The following is an 18,164-nucleotide window of genomic DNA, read 5'->3' as shown; positions in this document are numbered from 1 at the left end:
GCCTGGCACACAGCAGGGCTGAGAAGCGAAGGAGCGAAATTCAGCTTTTGGAGCTCAGTTTTCACCAGACTGCTGTTGTGTTGCCCCTGAGGTACCAGTACGATAGAAACCCCCGAAAATTGACCCCATTTTAGGAAAGGGCACCGCTCAAATAATTTATCTAGGGTTATATAAGCATTTTAACCCCTCATATCCTGGCTCAAATGTAATACAAAGTGAATAGTGCAGAGTAATAATCACCTTTTTTTACTCTAATATGCCATGCAGGTGCCAATGTGTTTTGCCAAACTCATGCCACTGGGGACAAACACCTGAAAAATCATCTGAGTCAGTCTGTGGGCGAGGCCTCAGTTTTTCTGGTACCAAGCACCGTGACTACCAATGAGCGCAAGGCTGCTCTCAGCCAGCCACTGAGGTACCTAGGGCTCCCGCTCCCCCCAAGCCACGAAGAAGGCTCGGTCCTGGTGGGGGATGTTGCATTGTCTGCATGGGGCACCAAAATGCCTTGTCCCAACGCTGTCCTAAAGGCCATTCTAGGCCCCTTTCACACATGTGTATGGTTTCCCAGGCCTATAAATCTGTGTCATATGAATCTGTATATATGTGGCGTTTTTCATCCATACATGCTTGTCACTGTATCTGCATAAACATAGTGGGTGGGCAAATGATTTCCGACCTCCCACTGATTCTGGTCTTCCTGGATACTGCACGTACCGTATATATTCGGGTATAAGCTGAGTTTTTTAGCACAATTTATGTGCGGAACAAGCCCCAATTGGCTTATACACAAGTATAAAAAGTAATAAACTACGTCCCGTCCCGTCCCCCCCCCCGACGCCCTCTTCTCCCCAAATCTCCTCTTCTGATCTTTGGGTTCCCGGCAGCGCAGGCACGATGACACGGGTGATGCCGGGGGTGAGATGCGGCTGCTGATGGATAGGAAACAATTCTATATTATAACTGTCAATGTTATTTTGATGTAAAAGGCTTCTAGACCTTCTCATCTCTCCCTCTAAGGGCTCCTTCACATAAACCTAATGGGAACCGATATTCAGCCGCACCATCGGCAGCCACATATGGCTCCCTATTGATTGTCCATGGTAAAATATAGGACAGGACGTGTTATGGCGGCTGCTCTATAGAGAGGGGAGAGGTGAGCAGCTCCTCCCTCATCCTCCTGTCCCGCGCTGACGAGTGCTCGGCCTCACACCTTCATGTGAATGTACATGAGGGGTCGGGGTGACTCCTCCCCTCTCCATGGTGATGCGCGCCGTACAGCCATGCATATGGGGAAAGACATGTCCTATCTTTTTCCCGTGTACGGAGCGGCACGTGTGTGGCACCGTATTGCTCCATGCGGCCACTGCTGTCCATGGGGCATGTACGTATATACATACGTCCCCCACATGTGATTGTGGCCTTACACAACAACTCTGCCTCATAACCAGCGCCCCGCCTACACTGATCACATGATCTATGACCTCACCACAGACTCCTCTGCATCCTACACTCCCGGGAGGCCCCGCCCCGTCAGTGACATCACACTCCCCGGGTCACATGACTAGTGGATAGTGAGCAGGAGGCCCCGCCCCTCAGTGACATCACACTCCCTGGGTCACATGACTAGTGGATAGTGAGCAGGAGACGTGTGTGAGGTAGAGTGTCCTGCACTGAGGAGAGAAGAGGTAAGTGACCAGAGGAGGGACTACAACTCCCAGCATGCTCCAGGAGCACACACACTATATGGAGGGACTACAACTCCCAGCATGCTCCAGGAGCACACACACTGTATGGAGGGACTACAACTCCCAGCATGCTCCAGGAGCACATACACTATATGGAGGGACTACAACTCCCAGCATGCTCCAGGAGCACACACACTATATGGAGGGACTACAACTCCCAGCATGCTCCAGGAGCACACACACTATATGGAGGGACTACAACTCCCAGCATGCTCCAGGAGCACACACACTATATGGAGAGACTACAACCCCCCGCATGCTCCAGGAGCACACACACTATATGGAGGGACTACAACTCCCAGCATGCTCCAGGAGCACACACACTATATGGAGGGACTACAACTCCCAGCATGCTTCAGGAGCACACACACTATATGGAGGGACTACAACTCCCAGCATGCTCCAGGAGCACACACACTATATGGAGGGACTACAACTCCCAGCGTGCTCCAGGAGCACACACACTATATGGAGGGACTACAACTCCCAGCATGCTTCAGGAGCACACACACTATATGGAGGGAATAGAACTCCCAGCATGCTCCAGGAGCACACACACTATATGGAGGGACTACAACTCCCAGCATGCTCCACATTGTACAATGGGGGCCTGTATCTTGGATCAGGCTTGGTGCTGGTCAGATGTGTCTCCTCTCGGCCGGTCAGTAGGCAGTGAGTGGGGGAGTTTATGTACCATCGGAGCCCGGAGAGGTAAGTATAAGTTATTAGACCCTCCCCCCCCCCAGCTATTTATAGACGGTTTTCTATTCCCTGGTGACCCTTTGGTTGTGACGATGTTGCGGGGGGGGGGGGATGTTACAATGAGAAGGACCTATGGGTGTCCAGAACTGGGAACATCTTGGAAAATTTCTGGAACAATGAGAATTATTGGATCTTGTATTTCTGAATATTCTGGATCCTGGATTACTGCAACAACCAGAGATCTGGAGACAATGTGACCTTTCTAGGAACCTATCAGATCATTATCGCCGAATAATCCCCCCCCCCATGGGGCAATAGCTGAGCCCACAAATTCTCCATCCATGAGTAGATGCCTCTACGAGCTCCGATAACATGCTCTAGCTTCAGTACCATAAAACTGCAAAAATGTCTGGTTCCAGGACAAACTGTTCTGCTGGATGTGGGGCTCCAGCAGACACGGGCACACAGGGAGCCAGGTAATGTGAAATAAAGTTTTATAAAGTACTGACTAAGGCATTTTTAAAATCAGTATAGACCTGTCACCAGCTAAACATCACATTCCTGGTGACACTGTGAGGCCTATTGCAGGGGCTTTCTTCAGACATCTAGAAAGAGAGTATAATACTCTGGCGACTATTGCGGACAACCTCCTCTTATTTATATTCTCTTGATTATTTGGCACGTACTCCAGCCTCGTAATTAACAAGGGGACATCCCCTCTAAAGGACACCTACCATCTCGGATCTACCTATTAATGTAGATGCGGTGGTGGGTTCTGCCTTTTTAGGGCTGATCTTTGAGTGACCACTGAGTTTGGAAAACTTTTATTGCCCTAATATTCAAATTTGTGAAAGAGGCTCCTGGGGCACGGAGTAGCGGAGCTGAGGCTGCACGGTGCGGCTGCTCCACACTAATGAGGGGGCGCTGCACAGATTGTGGGGGAAGGACTAAAAAGACTTTGCCAGGAGCAGGAATTTAGGAGGACCATTGCAGGTATGGAAGTAAAAATGTCTGCTAAACCCGCCACGGGGAGATTGCGACAACTGGTAAAACTTAGGCTACATTCACACTGCCGTTGCCCGCCCGTACCGTACCGAGCAACGGCAGTGCATGGGGAGAGGAGGAGGAGGTGAGCGCAACTCACCCCCTCCCCTCTCCATAGGAAGTTATGGCGCACAGCGCCGTACTACGGACAGAGATAAGACATGTCCTATCTTTTTCCGGGGTACGGAGCGGTACGGTGCCGCACGTGTGCCCATTGCCGTCTATGGGGGAGGTATATCGGCCGTATATACGTCCCCCATACGGCAGTGTGAATGTAGCCTTAGGGAGTTGCTCCGGGTATTCTAGCTTATATACAGTGTAAACTCTGGTCCCTAAGTCCGATTAGAATGTCCTTAAGGTTTTTACTAAAATTCTGGCAAACCCCTGGATGCGGTGGATTCCGAATCTGATCCACAAGGACCAAGAGGGGTTTATTCCATGCCGCCAGGGTGGGGGTAAAACTAGGAGGACGACTGATAGATGCACTAACCCCAAATGGATGAGCAAGACATGATCCTTAGTTTGGATGCCGAAAAGGCCTTTGATAGGCGGAATCTGAATTTTATGTCCCAAGTCCTGCAACATGTTGGTATACATGGGCCCTCATGCAGGCAATTCGGGGTCTGTATGAACACCCAATAGGAACTATCAGGCTCCCCCATGCCTCCTCCCTCCCAATCCAGATAAAGAATGGTACGCGGCAGGGGTGCCCCTTGTCCCCCCTCCTCTTCGTCCTTTGCATAGAGCCCCTAGAAGCCAATATTCCACAAGACCCTGATATAAGAGGACTTGGAATAAGAGGGAGTTTAATGCTGATGGCTTTGTCCTCACTTTGACCCAACCATTGAATTCACAGATAGAAACGATATGGCAGGCTGTCAGAGTATAAGGATAATGCATCTAAAACGGAGGTGCTACGGATTAATATCCCAGAGGTCATGGTGACGCTCCAGAAAGCCAACTATGATTTTGCTCCGGAGAAGGAGGCCATTAAGTATCTGGGAGTAAATCTTACCCCTACCTCTGTACAAAGGTGTTTCATGAGATCCGATTGCCTCTTTCCGGATACCCCAGATGGGTCAGCAGGAGGTGCTCGTTAGCATATTTACCGGTCCTGTAGTTAACCGTTTTGGGAAGAAGTGAAGCCATTACTCTATGGTGTGCTAGCTATGGCCATCCTCTAGGACACTGAGCTTATTGGGCATCCACCTTGGAGGGGACTACAAGTATAGGGAGACCTCTAGGATATTTCTGTCTCCCTCCCGCCCTTCCTTCATGAAACTCTCCTCTTGTGTCTGCGGTGTAACCTGTAGTATCTATAGCTATGGGCCCTCACACAGCGCCAGTAAATGTGGCACAGGGCATATTGTATAGTTAGATTAGGTATACATTTCCTAAGAAACAAGACCTGAAAAAATTTGCCAAAAATGGTAAATTTTCTTAAAATCCCTTCACAAAAATTTTCCAAAGAGTGATTGGTTGTGGCCAAAATGGTACCAGTGAAAAGGACAACTCAACACGTGAAAAAAATGGCGTAAAGATGGCGATACAAAAACAAATGAGATTTTCTCTATATTAGTTTTCCAGCAAAATTGTAAAAATATATATAAAAAACATTATAAATGAGGTAGCGCCGTATCATAGTGATTTATAGAATAAAGATAACATTTTTATGGCACGATGTGCAGCCCAAAAAAAAAAGAAAGAAACCAGAATTCACGATTTTTTTTTCCTACATACATTCAAGATTTAATAAAATCTCATTAACCAGCTAATGACCCACTCGTTGACGCGAGCGCTTCCTGGATTTGTGACGTCTCCCTGTCTCATAATTTGATTGGTCCTGCAATGTCAATGCAGACTGGCAAGTTTCAGTGAAGTCATGACATATTGTAAGTCGGGACAGACCCGCTGCTCTCCAATGCCACCATTCTGCATTTGGTGGTGTTGGAGAGATGCGTGTGATCTGCCCTGTAGGTACTGTTGCACAATCACTTTTACAACTGCCCCTCCCCGCCCCCCCCATTGTCCGTTTTTCCTGGCATTATTCCCAGCACTGTCCGTTTTTTCTTGCGTTATGTCCCCTATTGTCCGCCCCCCCCCTCTACCGCACAATTAAGTGCGCAGTGATGGTAGAAGCAGGAGTAGTGCACGCATGCGGAGGATGTGCTAATCAATAGCAATATTCTATTTGTTTGGTTTGGTTCCATATGCTGGGCTAGTCAGGAGCGCAGAATTGGCACAGGGTACTCAGAGTAATGACTGCTGGGAGCAGTCCTGGTCAGAAGGTACCTGTTGTACTGTTGAACCCTGAGATACAGTCATTAATTTCCACCAATATTTCTAGTTCAGCAAAATATTATTGTACAGAATTGTTTTAAATAGAGTTTGCTCTTAGTTCTTGTCATGTTTCCTCAGGTTCTATAGATCCAGGACTCCCAGAGGTTTCTCCTAAAGATGATCCTTTCCATCAATGATCCACCAGGGATCCGGGAGAAGGACAGAGAGCAGATGGCGGCCAGGATCCTGGAGCTCACCCTGGAGATGATCTCCTTGATAACCGGAGAGGTGAGAGTCTCCCAGGACACGGCTCTTATCTCTAGGAATAACAGCGGGAAATGACTGGAGAGGTGAAGGATTCTTAGGATCTATGTAGTGATCAGTGTCTCCCCATACACAGGATTACACAGTAGTGAAGAAGTCGTCTGGTGAGTGTGTGACCCCCCGTGTGTCAGGAGGATGGACCCAGAGCCCCATCACCGAGCCTCCACCTCATTCACTGATACATGAGCAGAAGATCCTAGAACTTACCTCCAGGATCACTGAGCTGCTGAGCGGAGAGGTGAGCGCTGCCGGGAATGCTGGGACATTGTACAATAACACAAGGGAGGGGTCTGGGTGATGACTGTGTCATTGTGGGTGTCAGGTTCCTATAAGGTGTCAGGACGTCACTGTCTATTTCTCCATGGAGGAGTGGGAGTATATAGAAGGACACAAGGACCAGTACAAGGACATCATGATGGAGGACCACCAGCCCCTCACATCACCAGGTAAGAGGAGACCTTCCTGATTATAGAGGACAGAGCAGGTGTGAGGTCACCTCCTCCATCATCTCATCATCACATATAGACAATGTATCAGTCACTGTGTATATTTCCTATAGATGGATCCAGTCAGAGAAATCCACCAGAGAGATGTCCCAGTCCTGGAGATTCCCCAGATATTACACAGGAACCAGAGAGATGTCCCAGTCCTGGAGATTCCCCAGATATTACACAGGAACCAGAGAGATGTCCCAGTCCTGGAGATTCCCGAGATGTCAAAGAGGAACCGGAGGAGAACGTCCCGCTGGATCGTCAGGTAGGTGGAGCTGAGGTTCCTGTGGATGTGATGAAGCTACTTACCTTCTCCAGCAGCAGTGGGTGGAGGGTCTGGCAGAGTATAAATCCTCCTCTTAGTATCTCTGAGGAGTATTATTAGTGGAGGAAGAGGATGAAGTTGGAGTAATATGACGGATCAGTATATGACCTGCAGGTCTCTGTCCTCACCTTTTATAATCTTCATCAAAGAAAACTGACTTGGGTCACATGACAAGGGCGTCCTCGTCTGTTTCCTCTGATCTCTCTGAATATAATGAATCAGAATCCTGGATATAAACGCGTGTGAGGTGGAAACACGTAAACATATGAGCCTGTCACCAGGGACGTCATTTTCACTAAAGACAGGTTACAAAGCCCATTACACCTGCTGCACATCTGCCTTTCTGCTTTCTCTAAGCATTTGCATTACAATCTGTGCTGCAGACTCCTAAGCTTCCAGCCCCCACATTTGTGCCCCTACCGCCTGCTCCTTCACAGAGGTCAAAGCCTGGTGAGCTGGCATCAGTGGGGGAGGGAGGATCTGTACAGGAGCACAAAGGTGGGGGCTGAGAGCTGAAGCACAGACAAGTCATGCAGCCAAACCAAAGCCCAACCTCTGGGACTACACAGAGGATTTTGTCAGGATGCAAGGTAAGTTATAACACACAATTATATTGTAATGCAAATACTTGGAGAAGGCAGAAAGGGAAGTAAAGAACGGAATTGCTGCGGCGTGGTACCACCAGGTCCTTCCACAGGCACAACTTTGCCAAGGCTAAGGACAGAATCGTAAAACAATCTCACGCTCAGAGACAGGCAGGAGGTCGAGACAGGCAGCACAGTATCAGAGTCGGGGACGTAGCAGAAGGTCAGGGCAGGCAGCAAAGGAGCATAGTCAGGAACGGAACCGGGGTCACAACAGATTTCAGAAGACAAGCACAGGGCACCAGGAACAAAGCTTTCTCAAAGGCGCAAGGCACAAAGATGCAGGGGTCACAGGAAGAGGCTGAGCATTTTAGTCAGGTGGCCAGCGCCAATTAGTGGTGTGCAGGCCTTTAAAATTTAAGATGGCCGGCGCACGTGCGCCCTAGAGAGTAGAGATGTGCATGCTGAAGCGAGCAGACCTTCACTGGAGCGTGGCTAGGTGAGTGAGGTGCTTTGGCTTCCCCCTCTTCTTGGTCTGAAGAAAGCTCTGCAAAAGGGCACGTTCCAGGATGTTGTCCTCGGCTCCCAAGATCTCTCCTCTGGACCGAACCCCTTCCTGTCGACGAGAAGGAACCGCTTCCATCTAACCAACTTAATATCAAAGACCTCTTTTACCTCAGACATTGGTTGCATCAGCCTCAGGAGCAGGAGGCGGTACCTGTCGGGAAAAGCGTTTCAAGATGACTGGCTTAAGGAGGGAGACGTGGAAGGAGTTTGGGATGCGCATGGTGGGAGGAAGGAGTGGCATGGTGGTAGGAAGGCGCAACTTGTATGCCACAGGATTGATGTGCTTCAACACCTCGAAGGGACCCAGGAAATGTGGCTCAAGTTTCCCAGATGGACTTCTACCAACTGTTCCAGGGCAGGAACATCCACACACATGGAGAGAGGACGAGGTGGGGTTGGGTGTCATCCAAAAACAACAAAGAAAGGAGTGGCACCCGCAGACATTGACTTCAGAGAGTTGTAGGAGAATTCGGCCCATGGCAGCAGAGTGGACCAGTTGTCCTGTCGGACGAAGATAGCAGCCCAGGGTCTGATTAACCCGCTCAACTTGTCCATTGGACTGTGGATGGTACGCAGATGAGAAGTCCAGCTTCACTTGAAGTTGACCGCACAGGGATCACCAGAAACGGGGAAACAAACTGGACCCCACGGTCCAAGACAATGTGCAGGGGGAGTCAGTGAAGCAGGAAGATGTGCAGTAAAGACAGGCTGGCAAGGGTGGAGCTGACAGCAGACCTGGCAGAAGAACAAAATGGGACATCTTGAAAACCGATCTATAATAAAGTTCATTGCTATGTGAGACCACTGGCAATTGGGTATCGGCAATGGCAGGAGCTGCTGGCTTGAGTCGTGATGACTTGTTACGGGCACACAGAAAGTACAGGAACTCACAAATTCTCAGTGTCCTTGACCAGATTTGGCCACCAGTAATAACGAGATGTGAGAGCAATAGATCTCTGCATCCCAGGGTGCCCTTAAGTCTGTATCCTCTTCCGATGAGCTGGTTGGACATAGGTCTTGCTAGGAGGAAGCTGCCATAGGTCCACAGGAGCAGCAACAAGTAGTCGTTCCGGGGGAATGATATGTCGAGGAGCCGGTTCTTCCCCAACAACATCAGGGACGCTCACCTAGGGACGCTTCTCTCAAGAACCCTAGGTGTGTGTGTTTCCCGGACACTGAGAACGGAGTGGACAGGTCTGAAGACAGTAGAGGTAGAGGTTTTCCTGACGTCACCTGTAACGTTCCTGGGAAGACAGCCAAGCTCTATCCACCTGCATCGGTTCCTCTGCAGCTGTCACGACAGATGGCTGAAGCGGTCTTTGGAATGCAGGAGCCAGACAAAGCAAACTTCGGACCCGGACTTGCACTTGTTCGATTTAATGCTCCTTAGAGCGCCCCATAAACCGGACTTCAATCCAAGTAGTCAGAGAGATGACACTACTCAGAGAAGACGGCAGGTCATGTGCAGACAGCGTGTCAAGTTCTGCCCCTGTTTACACAACCTCAGGTTCTCTAATTATTAATAAAATTCACAGTGAGGTCAAAGAAATCACACCAAGACAAAGTATGGTATAATATCTCAATCTCTATGGATAAGTGATGCCATGCAAGGCTAGGCAGATGTGAGATGCTTTATTTGCGTTACAAAGTATTATACAGAAACCTCCAATGGGGCAGGACCTGGGCTTGGTTACTTGGGAATAAAGAAGTAATGTCCATAGTCCATGGGTTGGTAAATTATTACATGGGCATCGCAGTCACGAAGGGGCGCATTTACTAAGTGTCCGAATCGCGTATATCCGCCTGGTTTGCCGACGATTTGCGCCGAACTCCACCGGGATTTTGGCGCACGCGATCGGATATCTGCGCAATCACGCCGGCATCGCAAAACCCAACGTATTCGGAAAAAATGGTATTTAAAAAAAAAGTGTCGCTTGACACGCACTTACATGAACCACGAAATAGAAGGTGAACTCCAGCGGACCTCGGTGCAGCAGTGACACCTGGTGGACATCGGGTGCACAGACCTTAGTGAATCCCGGCAGAACCCGAATCCTCGTCGGAGAACGCGCCGCTGGATCGCGACTAGACCAGGTAAGTAAATGAGCCCCAAAGTCTTTGTTTTCCCAGTATCGTAAATCCCTCTTTACTTTGGTAAAAATTGGCCGAGGCGGTCTAGCATTTCTTTGGTGCAGAGGATTAAACTAAATCAGCTTCATAGTCAAACATCCTCTTAGTTTCAGCATTCAGCAAGCATATGAAAAATAAACATTTTCATTAAACATATAACAATACTTCACAGCGCGTCTTTAACTTGTCCCGAAAGTCCCTTTTTAAAGGTCGCAATCAGGGCTGCTTCGTTCCAGGCTAGCTCAGAGGCTAGAGTACGGAACCGAACCCCATAGTCACCACAGGACAACAGATGAGTCCTCTTGACGCAGGTTCAGCAGAGCGGTCTCGGCTGCAGGTTCCTCAAAGACGGACCAGAACTCAGCAAAGAAGGAGGTGATGTTAGCTGTAACCGGGTCTATATATAATAAAGCCCAGCCTGACCAGCACCCAACAGATCTGCACCGATGTGGCGTCGTCATGGCCCCTCAAGTACGGGGAAAAGTCTATGCATTTTAGTACACATGAGACTTTTATAGGCGTTAATGCGACCTGGTCTATATGATGATATTGTTAGTCGCTGTGGTTATTACTGGTTTCTATTTCTGATCCCGTCTCCTCCTGCAGGAGATTATTCCCCCTTAGTTCCTGGTTCTGGAGGCTTCTGTCCATCACTTGGATATAAGAGAATCTCTGGAGACATTTCCTTGTTTTCTCAGGTCCTTCATGTTGGATCTTTCCAGGAAAGTTGTGGTGGAAGGAGGAGCGGAGAGGAAATCCCCTCATCAGTGACAGAGGAGGGTAAGAGCCTTTCATGTATCTTGTGGGTTATTTGTCACATCAGTCTATATCCACATGTTGTGTTACTATAAGACTCGGAGGAATGTTATTGGATCAGTGAAGACCTCCCAAATGTATTCAGATAAATAGTTATGTAAATGACTGGTTTGCTCAAAGGATAATCTAAACAGCAGGACTGTGGAGTCAGAGTTGGGATGAAATGGGCAAACTCCACAAATACTGTATATACTCGAGTATATGCTATACCAAGTATAAACTAAGGTACCTAATTTAAAAAAAAGTAGGAAAACCTATTGACTCGAGTATAAGCTGAGGGTGGGAAATGCATTGGTCACAGTCCCCCCTAGTATATATCCAGTGCCTGCCTCCTAGTATTTAGCCAGTCAGTCCCCTGTATATAGCCAATGACTACCCCCCCCCCCCTGTATATAGCCAGCGCCCTCTCCCACAGGTCCTTTTCTGTCTTCAGCTCCGTCTTCGGGTCTCCACGGCTGCGTCGCACACACTATGACGTCAGCCGCTTGCCGACATCATAGTGTGTGCCCCAGAACAGATAATGGTAATAATAGAGGCCCCAGAGTAGACAATAATAATACAGTAGAGACCCCGAGCGTAGATAAAAATAATCCTCTCTCTCCTGGCTCCTCTGGCTTCTTCTCTCCTCTGTGTCACCCGCTGGTTGTATGCTCTGGCATCAGGACCCAGAAAAAGATTTCACCAGGAAAGGTAGCAGGCATGTACTTACCACTATGGGGTGCTCTGCTCTGGGTCCTGCGCTGGCACACAGAACCAGAGTCGGGGCAGCAGGGGAGGACCTTGGCCAGTGGACTGTCAGCAGGGTGTGGGCTGCAACAGGGCTTGACAGGCCACTTATGGCCTGGTAGTGCCAGTTATGCATCCTCTTTTAGGCATTAAGTTGAGATGAATGTGAGCTCCACTTCATGTACATGCTCAGTAGTAAAGCTCCTCCGCTACAGATCAGAGGAATAAAGCGCTGGGAAGGAATGGCCAAACTTATCTTACAACTGCTAGAGTGACCAGGAAAACTGGACTGTAGAGTCGGAGTCAGTGGCTGTTTGATGGAGGTGGAGTCGGAGCTAGGGAAATGAAGTCAGAGGTTTGGATTACCAACTCCACAGCCCTGCCACACGGACTGCCAGATAAAATGTTTGGAGCTGCACATGTTTGCTGACTCCAATAAACACACAATGATGAAATAGACGAAATCCACTATTTCCATCAACGTCAGATACTGTCCTGCTCTTTGCACATCTCTGTGAGTGGAGACTCCCTTTCTAGCTGTTCTGACCTGCATCTACACTGCAGAGCTCCCTGCATCCTATATTCCTGCTCTGCTCCGATGCTTCAGGTTGTGTTCACACTTTGTGTATAGAAACGCATCTCAGGTGCAGCGTGGAGGGAGGAACTTCTACCGATCATATATGTGAGTACACATAAATACTCTTCATAGAGAACAGTCACCCCTTTAAGTTTCAGTGATGTTTACCCACCAAAAATTTAAGACTATTTTTTTTTGTTTTCAGCATTTTGGACAATTGTAATCGCTCTTTCTTACATATATTAAACCACAAGTCACATTGTGCTGCTATCTTTGTGCATTGTGCAGACTTGGGCCTGGATAGGAATCGGCAGTAAATTACACAACATCTCTGCTCCTTACCTGCCCCCCCCCCCAACTCTGCAATTCTGTTCTAAACCTCCCAGCCCTCGTAGTGATGTTCTAGTCCAGTGTCCTGTATATATGGCTGCCCGGGGATCCCCCCCTGTGTCACCCACTGTCTAGGACTGTTAGTCCCAGCTCCAGGGTCAGATGGGAATCTCTGGTTACACAACCCTCTCATGTCCTGGAAGTAGAAGGATCCGGATTCTAAGGATTTCATTATTTCTTTTCTATTATAATGGAATTATATGTAGTGGTTCATATAAGCAGTTAATATTCATGATTTTTCTATCCATAGATGACTGTATGTTACTGACTGGCAGCTTTACTTCTGCTCGTAACTGGAGAAAAGGAAACTTACGATACTGATTTCTTGGTTATATTTTTCAGGAGATGAAAGTACAAGAGGTTCCCATGGACGTCCCTCCTCATCTTCTTGTGGTGAAGTAGAAGATAATCAGTCACATCTTCCCACAGAGGAGGGAAATCATGGAGAGAAGAGGAAGTTTTCATGTCCGATATGTGATAAGTCTTTAAGTCAAGAATCAAGTCTTCTCATTCATCTTCAATGTCACCAAGAGGGAAAGATTTTTTCTTATTCAAAATCGGGTCTTGATCAACGTGTGAAAACTCACACAGGAGAGAAACCATTTTCATGTACTGAATGTGGAAAATGTTTTATTAAGAAATCACTTCTTGTTAAACATCAGAGAACTCACACAGGGGAGAAGCCATATTTGTGCACTGAATGTGGGAAATGTTTTACTCTGAAATCAGATTTACTAAGACATCAAAGAACTCACACAGGGGAGAAGCCATTTTCATGTTTACAATGTGGAAAATCTTATACTCAGAAATCAAATCTTGTTATTCATGAAAGAACTCACACAGGAGATAAACCATATTCATGCCCTGAATGTGGGAAATGTTTTGCCTCAAAATCAAAACTACTAAGACATCAAATAATTCACACTGGAGAGAAGCCATTTTCCTGTACTGAATGTGGAAAATGTTTCAGCAAGAGTTCAGCTTTTGTTCGACATAAGAGAACTCACACAGGAGAGAAGCCCTTTTCATGTTCAGAATGTGGGAAATGTTTTTTAAATAAATCTCATCTTGGTGAACACGAAAAAATTCACACAGGAGAGAAACCATTTTCATGTACTGAATGTGGTAAATGTTTCAGCAAGGGTTCAGCTTTTGTTCGACACAAGAGAACTCACACAGGAGAGAAGCCCTTTTCATGTTCCGAATGTGGGAAATGTTTTTTAAATAAATCTCATCTTGGTGAACACCAAAAAACTCACACAGGAGAGAAACCATTTTCATGTACTGAATGTGGAAAAAGTTTTGCTCAGAAATCAACTCTTGTTGTACATCAGAGAATTCACACAGGAGCGAAGCCATATTCATGTTCTGAATGTGGGAAACTTTTCAGCAATTCTTCAAATTTTTGTAAACACCTGGAAAGTCACACAGGGCAGAAGCCATTTTCATGTACTGATTGTGGAAAATGTTTTAACTGGAAATCACATCTTGTTGAACACCAAAGAACTCACACAGGGGAGAAGCCATTTTCATGCACAAAATGTGAAAAATGTTTTTATAGCAAATCACTACTTCAAAAACATCAGAAAACTCACACAGGAGAGAAGCCATTTTCATGTAAGGAATGTGGGAAATGTTTTAAACGGAAAACATATCTTGCTGAACACAAAAGAATTCACACTGGAGAGAAGCCGTTTCCATGTACTGAATGTGGGAGATTCTTTACTCACAAATCAAATCTTATTGTACATCAGAGAACTCACACAAAGGAGAAGCCATTTTCATGTCCTGAATGTGGGAAATGTTTTACTCAGAAATCATATCTTGTTGTACATCAGAGAACTCACACAGGGGAGAAGCCATGATAACATTGATTGAAAACCCACCTCTATTGGACGTTCTACAACACACAATACCTGCACAGCTCTGCTCCTCGCCTCATGTCTCATCTACCCTCCTATATGGACTAGGAGACCTCGGAGGCGAGGTGCAGGGAGGCGCGGGAGAAGTGCTTGGGCGGCAGTAACATAAAAATAAAGTTTACCAGAACCTACCGTTTGATTTGATGCGTTATGAACCGAACTACTTACTTCCCGCCAGGTTCCTCTCTTCCAATCCAAAGCTTCTCCTGTTGCATAGCAACCAGATCACTGGGCAGATGTTCTAGAACTAGATGTTAGTATCCGGGCAAATCACCTCAGGGAAATAACCAATCAGGACACAGTAACATCCTTAACTCTTCACAGGCTGCTGATAGAGCCAAAGTTCATGCAGAGTTCACTAGTCCCATGCGCTCCCATTGTGTCTCAGCAGCGTCCATTACTAGTCACATCGGGATTGTTGGATTTCCTTCTTTAGGATGACTCCTGCAGATGGCTGCAGCGTATAATAATAAATCTTTATATAGCGCTAACATATTCTGCAGCGGGTTACAGATCCTGGGTTGACGTATACAGACATAATAATACATTACAGAGCTATGAACATGGTGATAGATTGTAAGCTCTGGGCCCTATTGTTCATATCTGTTACATGGGCAGATGGTTGAGCCAATCGTCATGAAACCTCTTTCTATACAGACCCGTGCGGGGTAACTGGCCTATGTACAGGTACTTACCTGTGCTCAGGTTTATGATACGATAAAACTTTATTAATTTCCTGGTTGAGGGAATTGTTTTCTAGCTGTGGTACAGGCAGAGTAACATAAGACAAGGGTCAATACATAACCAAGTGATAACATCCCGGGGGTAGGGGTGCACTAGTTTTGGGGGGTATCCAACCACTTAGTCCTAGATCCCAGCACTCTAGGGGGAATTGTTAGTGATGAGCCAGTGCTCAGCATCCATCATGTTCCCCTGTCAGCCAAATGTGTGAGGGAGTGTAGGAAGAGGGAGATGCAGACAGGTCCTACACTGAGTGCACCTCAGGCCACAGACATCTCCTGCACATTAGCAAATCTCCTCCAGCGCACAATTGAAGAGATGTCCATGTACGACCTCTGACGAACTTCAAACCAACCCCCCCACCTCAGACTGGGGGGGGCCGCACCCCAGTATTGTGCCACTTTATTTTTAAGTACATATTTCGTGCTCTCTGGCAGACAGCCCCCTCTACTGGCCACCCCAGGCACTGCATCCTTAGTGCCTATTTGAAAATACGGGCCTGGTTGGGATGGTTGTAATATTTTGGGGGGTTTTAATGATTAGGGTTATGTTGTCATGTTATCTGATTTGACTGTTTTTGCCCTCTGACCTGAGCCCTACTTCAAGCAATGGGATTTTCTTTGCTTACCTTAGGCCGTGATCTGTGCTGCTGGCTGGTGTCACGCCTTCCTGGTCATTGCTGTCCTCAGGCTGTTTGCGCATGGCTCTACTTGGGTTTGGACATGCCGGTGTGGCTCTGCCTTTAGTACCATTTCCCTGCTTACAATGGGTAGTTGGGTTATTTGGCTGCGGTTTTGCTGCTGTTCTCACTTGTGTTTGAGTGGAATGCGTTGTGGCTTTTCCTTTCATGCAACTTTATTTCAACATTTTGCACAACACATGCGGATGGAGATGTAAAAAGACAATTTTGCACCAAAACCCAGCAAAGTATCCCAACCGCCAACTAGAAGTAGCCACGCAGAAAGAAATTACGATCAATGAACATGAGGGACACGAGATACAAAGACCAAATAAATTAAAATCATTAAAACATTAAACCCAAAACAACATATACAAAACTGAAAACGCCAGCCCCCCCCCAACAACATTAATAACAATTGATAACATCCTAACTCCGCATCAACAGCTCTACATATGCGGAGAGAGGCCTCACACACTAGTATCAGCCAGTGGCACAAACATTAGTGGCATGTTGTACCTTCCAGGTGATGATACGCTCCATCAGGAAGAATTCCCCCGCCCATGGTTTATCACTGTTGAATTAACAGTCAAATTTCTTTCTCCGTGCACAACTCCACACGCGCCCCTAAAAATACCACAGTCACAGTATAATGGATCATGTTCCTTTACAACACGACTGCACACACTATAAATAATATCACATACAGGAACAACAATTTATTATATATACCAGACCTCCTGAACGGATTACATACAGAACCTCATAATAATATAAAGCCCCACTAAGGCTGGGGACATATAATGCATCGTGTTTCAAGAGAGGGTGGTTTGTATTTACAAAACGTTACAAACTTTTTCCAAATCTTATGGTATATAGAAAACGTAATTGGCTTTCTACTTGCTCTAAGTGTGATGACTTCTTTAGAAAGGCCCTGCAAAGGAAGTCGGCCTCAGGATCCAGGCTGAAAGTTGTAGTCTCCCCGGATCTGGATGGAGTATAAGTCCTTGATGAAGAAGGTCCTCCTGGACCGGCAGAATTATTGGCTTTAGGAGAGCCATGGGTGTCAGAAACGGGTACCAACTCTTCTTGGGACAATGAGGACAGATTAGTATAACCCTAGCCCTGTCCTGGAGAATTTGTCATAGAACCCTTGCTACTAAGGTAATAGGGGGGAAAGGCGTACGAGAGGGGCGTGTCCCATACATGGCTGAACACGTATACATGTTCTTTCTGTTCTCTTTCTAGTGAGTTAGAAAAGACTTTGAGTTCTTGCTTTTGCCAAAGAGGTCCCCTCGTAGGGAACCCCAGATAGTAGTTATGTGGAGGAAGATTTCCAGATTTAGACACCATTCATTCGGATGAGCGCGTACACAACTTCGCTTCCATATTTAGATACTTTTGATACTTTTTGTTACGCGCTATGGCGGAGATTGCCGGAGATCTGGTGTCTGAGGTAGGATACTGTCGAGGTGTTGTCTGACAGAATATGAATATGACGATGTGTCCGGTAAGAAGTGTTTGACCTTAAAGGGAACCTGTCACCAGGAGACCCATTTTTAGCACTCCCCCAGTGCCCACAGAGCATAGTACATACACTGCCAAAGTGTTTTTGTATAAAAAATAGGTTTTACAGAAAAAAAAGATATGTTATATTGTACCTTTCATTAGCATCTGCTGTGTGACTAGGCAGTTGCCAATTGGGAGGGACTGGAAAGGAGCAGTTCCCCCCCCCCACCCATGGGAAACATGTGACCTTTTCAAATATATGAAAAACTCCCAACACTCAGGATTGGCTGTAGAGGAGCAGGGGGCGTCGCTAAGCCCAGTGCCCTGTTCCCCAAGGGTGGTGGGCGAACTTCTCCTTTCCAGCTCCAACCCAAAAGGCAACTGCCTAGTCACACAGCAGATGCTAATGAAAGGTACAATATAACATATCTTTTTTTCTGTAAAACTAATTTTTAATACAAAAACACTTTGGCAGAGTAGGGACTATGCTCTGTGGGGACTGGGGGAGTGCTAAAAATGGGTCTCCTGGTGACAGGTTCCCTTGAAGGCCACCAAGACGGCTTTCACCTCCCTGCAGTTTGAACCTTCTCTGGAGTGGCCAACCAACCATTA

The 18,164-nt window shown here is 47.0% G+C and overlaps 1 protein-coding gene across 2 annotated transcripts in view; it reads left to right on the top strand.

Annotated features, from left to right (window-relative positions):
- The window catches only part of LOC140119809 (uncharacterized), a 52,854-nt gene that overhangs the window by 13,723 nt on the left and 20,967 nt on the right, over positions 1-18,164 (top strand). Inside the window, exons 1-3 of one of the 2 annotated variants that reach the window (XM_072139211.1) lie at positions 6,176-6,851; positions 10,891-10,972; positions 13,044-17,511. In XM_072139211.1, the coding sequence (XP_071995312.1) occupies positions 6,624-6,851; positions 10,891-10,972; positions 13,044-14,566 (1,833 nt within the window). In that variant the 5' untranslated portion in view covers positions 6,176-6,623 and the 3' untranslated portion in view covers positions 14,567-17,511. Of the gene's footprint in view, positions 1-6,175; positions 6,852-10,890; positions 10,973-13,043; positions 17,512-18,164 lie in introns of those variants that run through there. The other variant, XM_072139212.1, reaches the window with a different exon arrangement.

The sequence above is a fragment of the Engystomops pustulosus genome, chromosome 2, assembly GCF_040894005.1.
Source record: "Engystomops pustulosus chromosome 2, aEngPut4.maternal, whole genome shotgun sequence".
NCBI lineage: Eukaryota > Metazoa > Chordata > Amphibia > Anura > Leptodactylidae > Engystomops > Engystomops pustulosus.
This window is presented reverse-complemented; position numbering and strand designations above follow the sequence as displayed.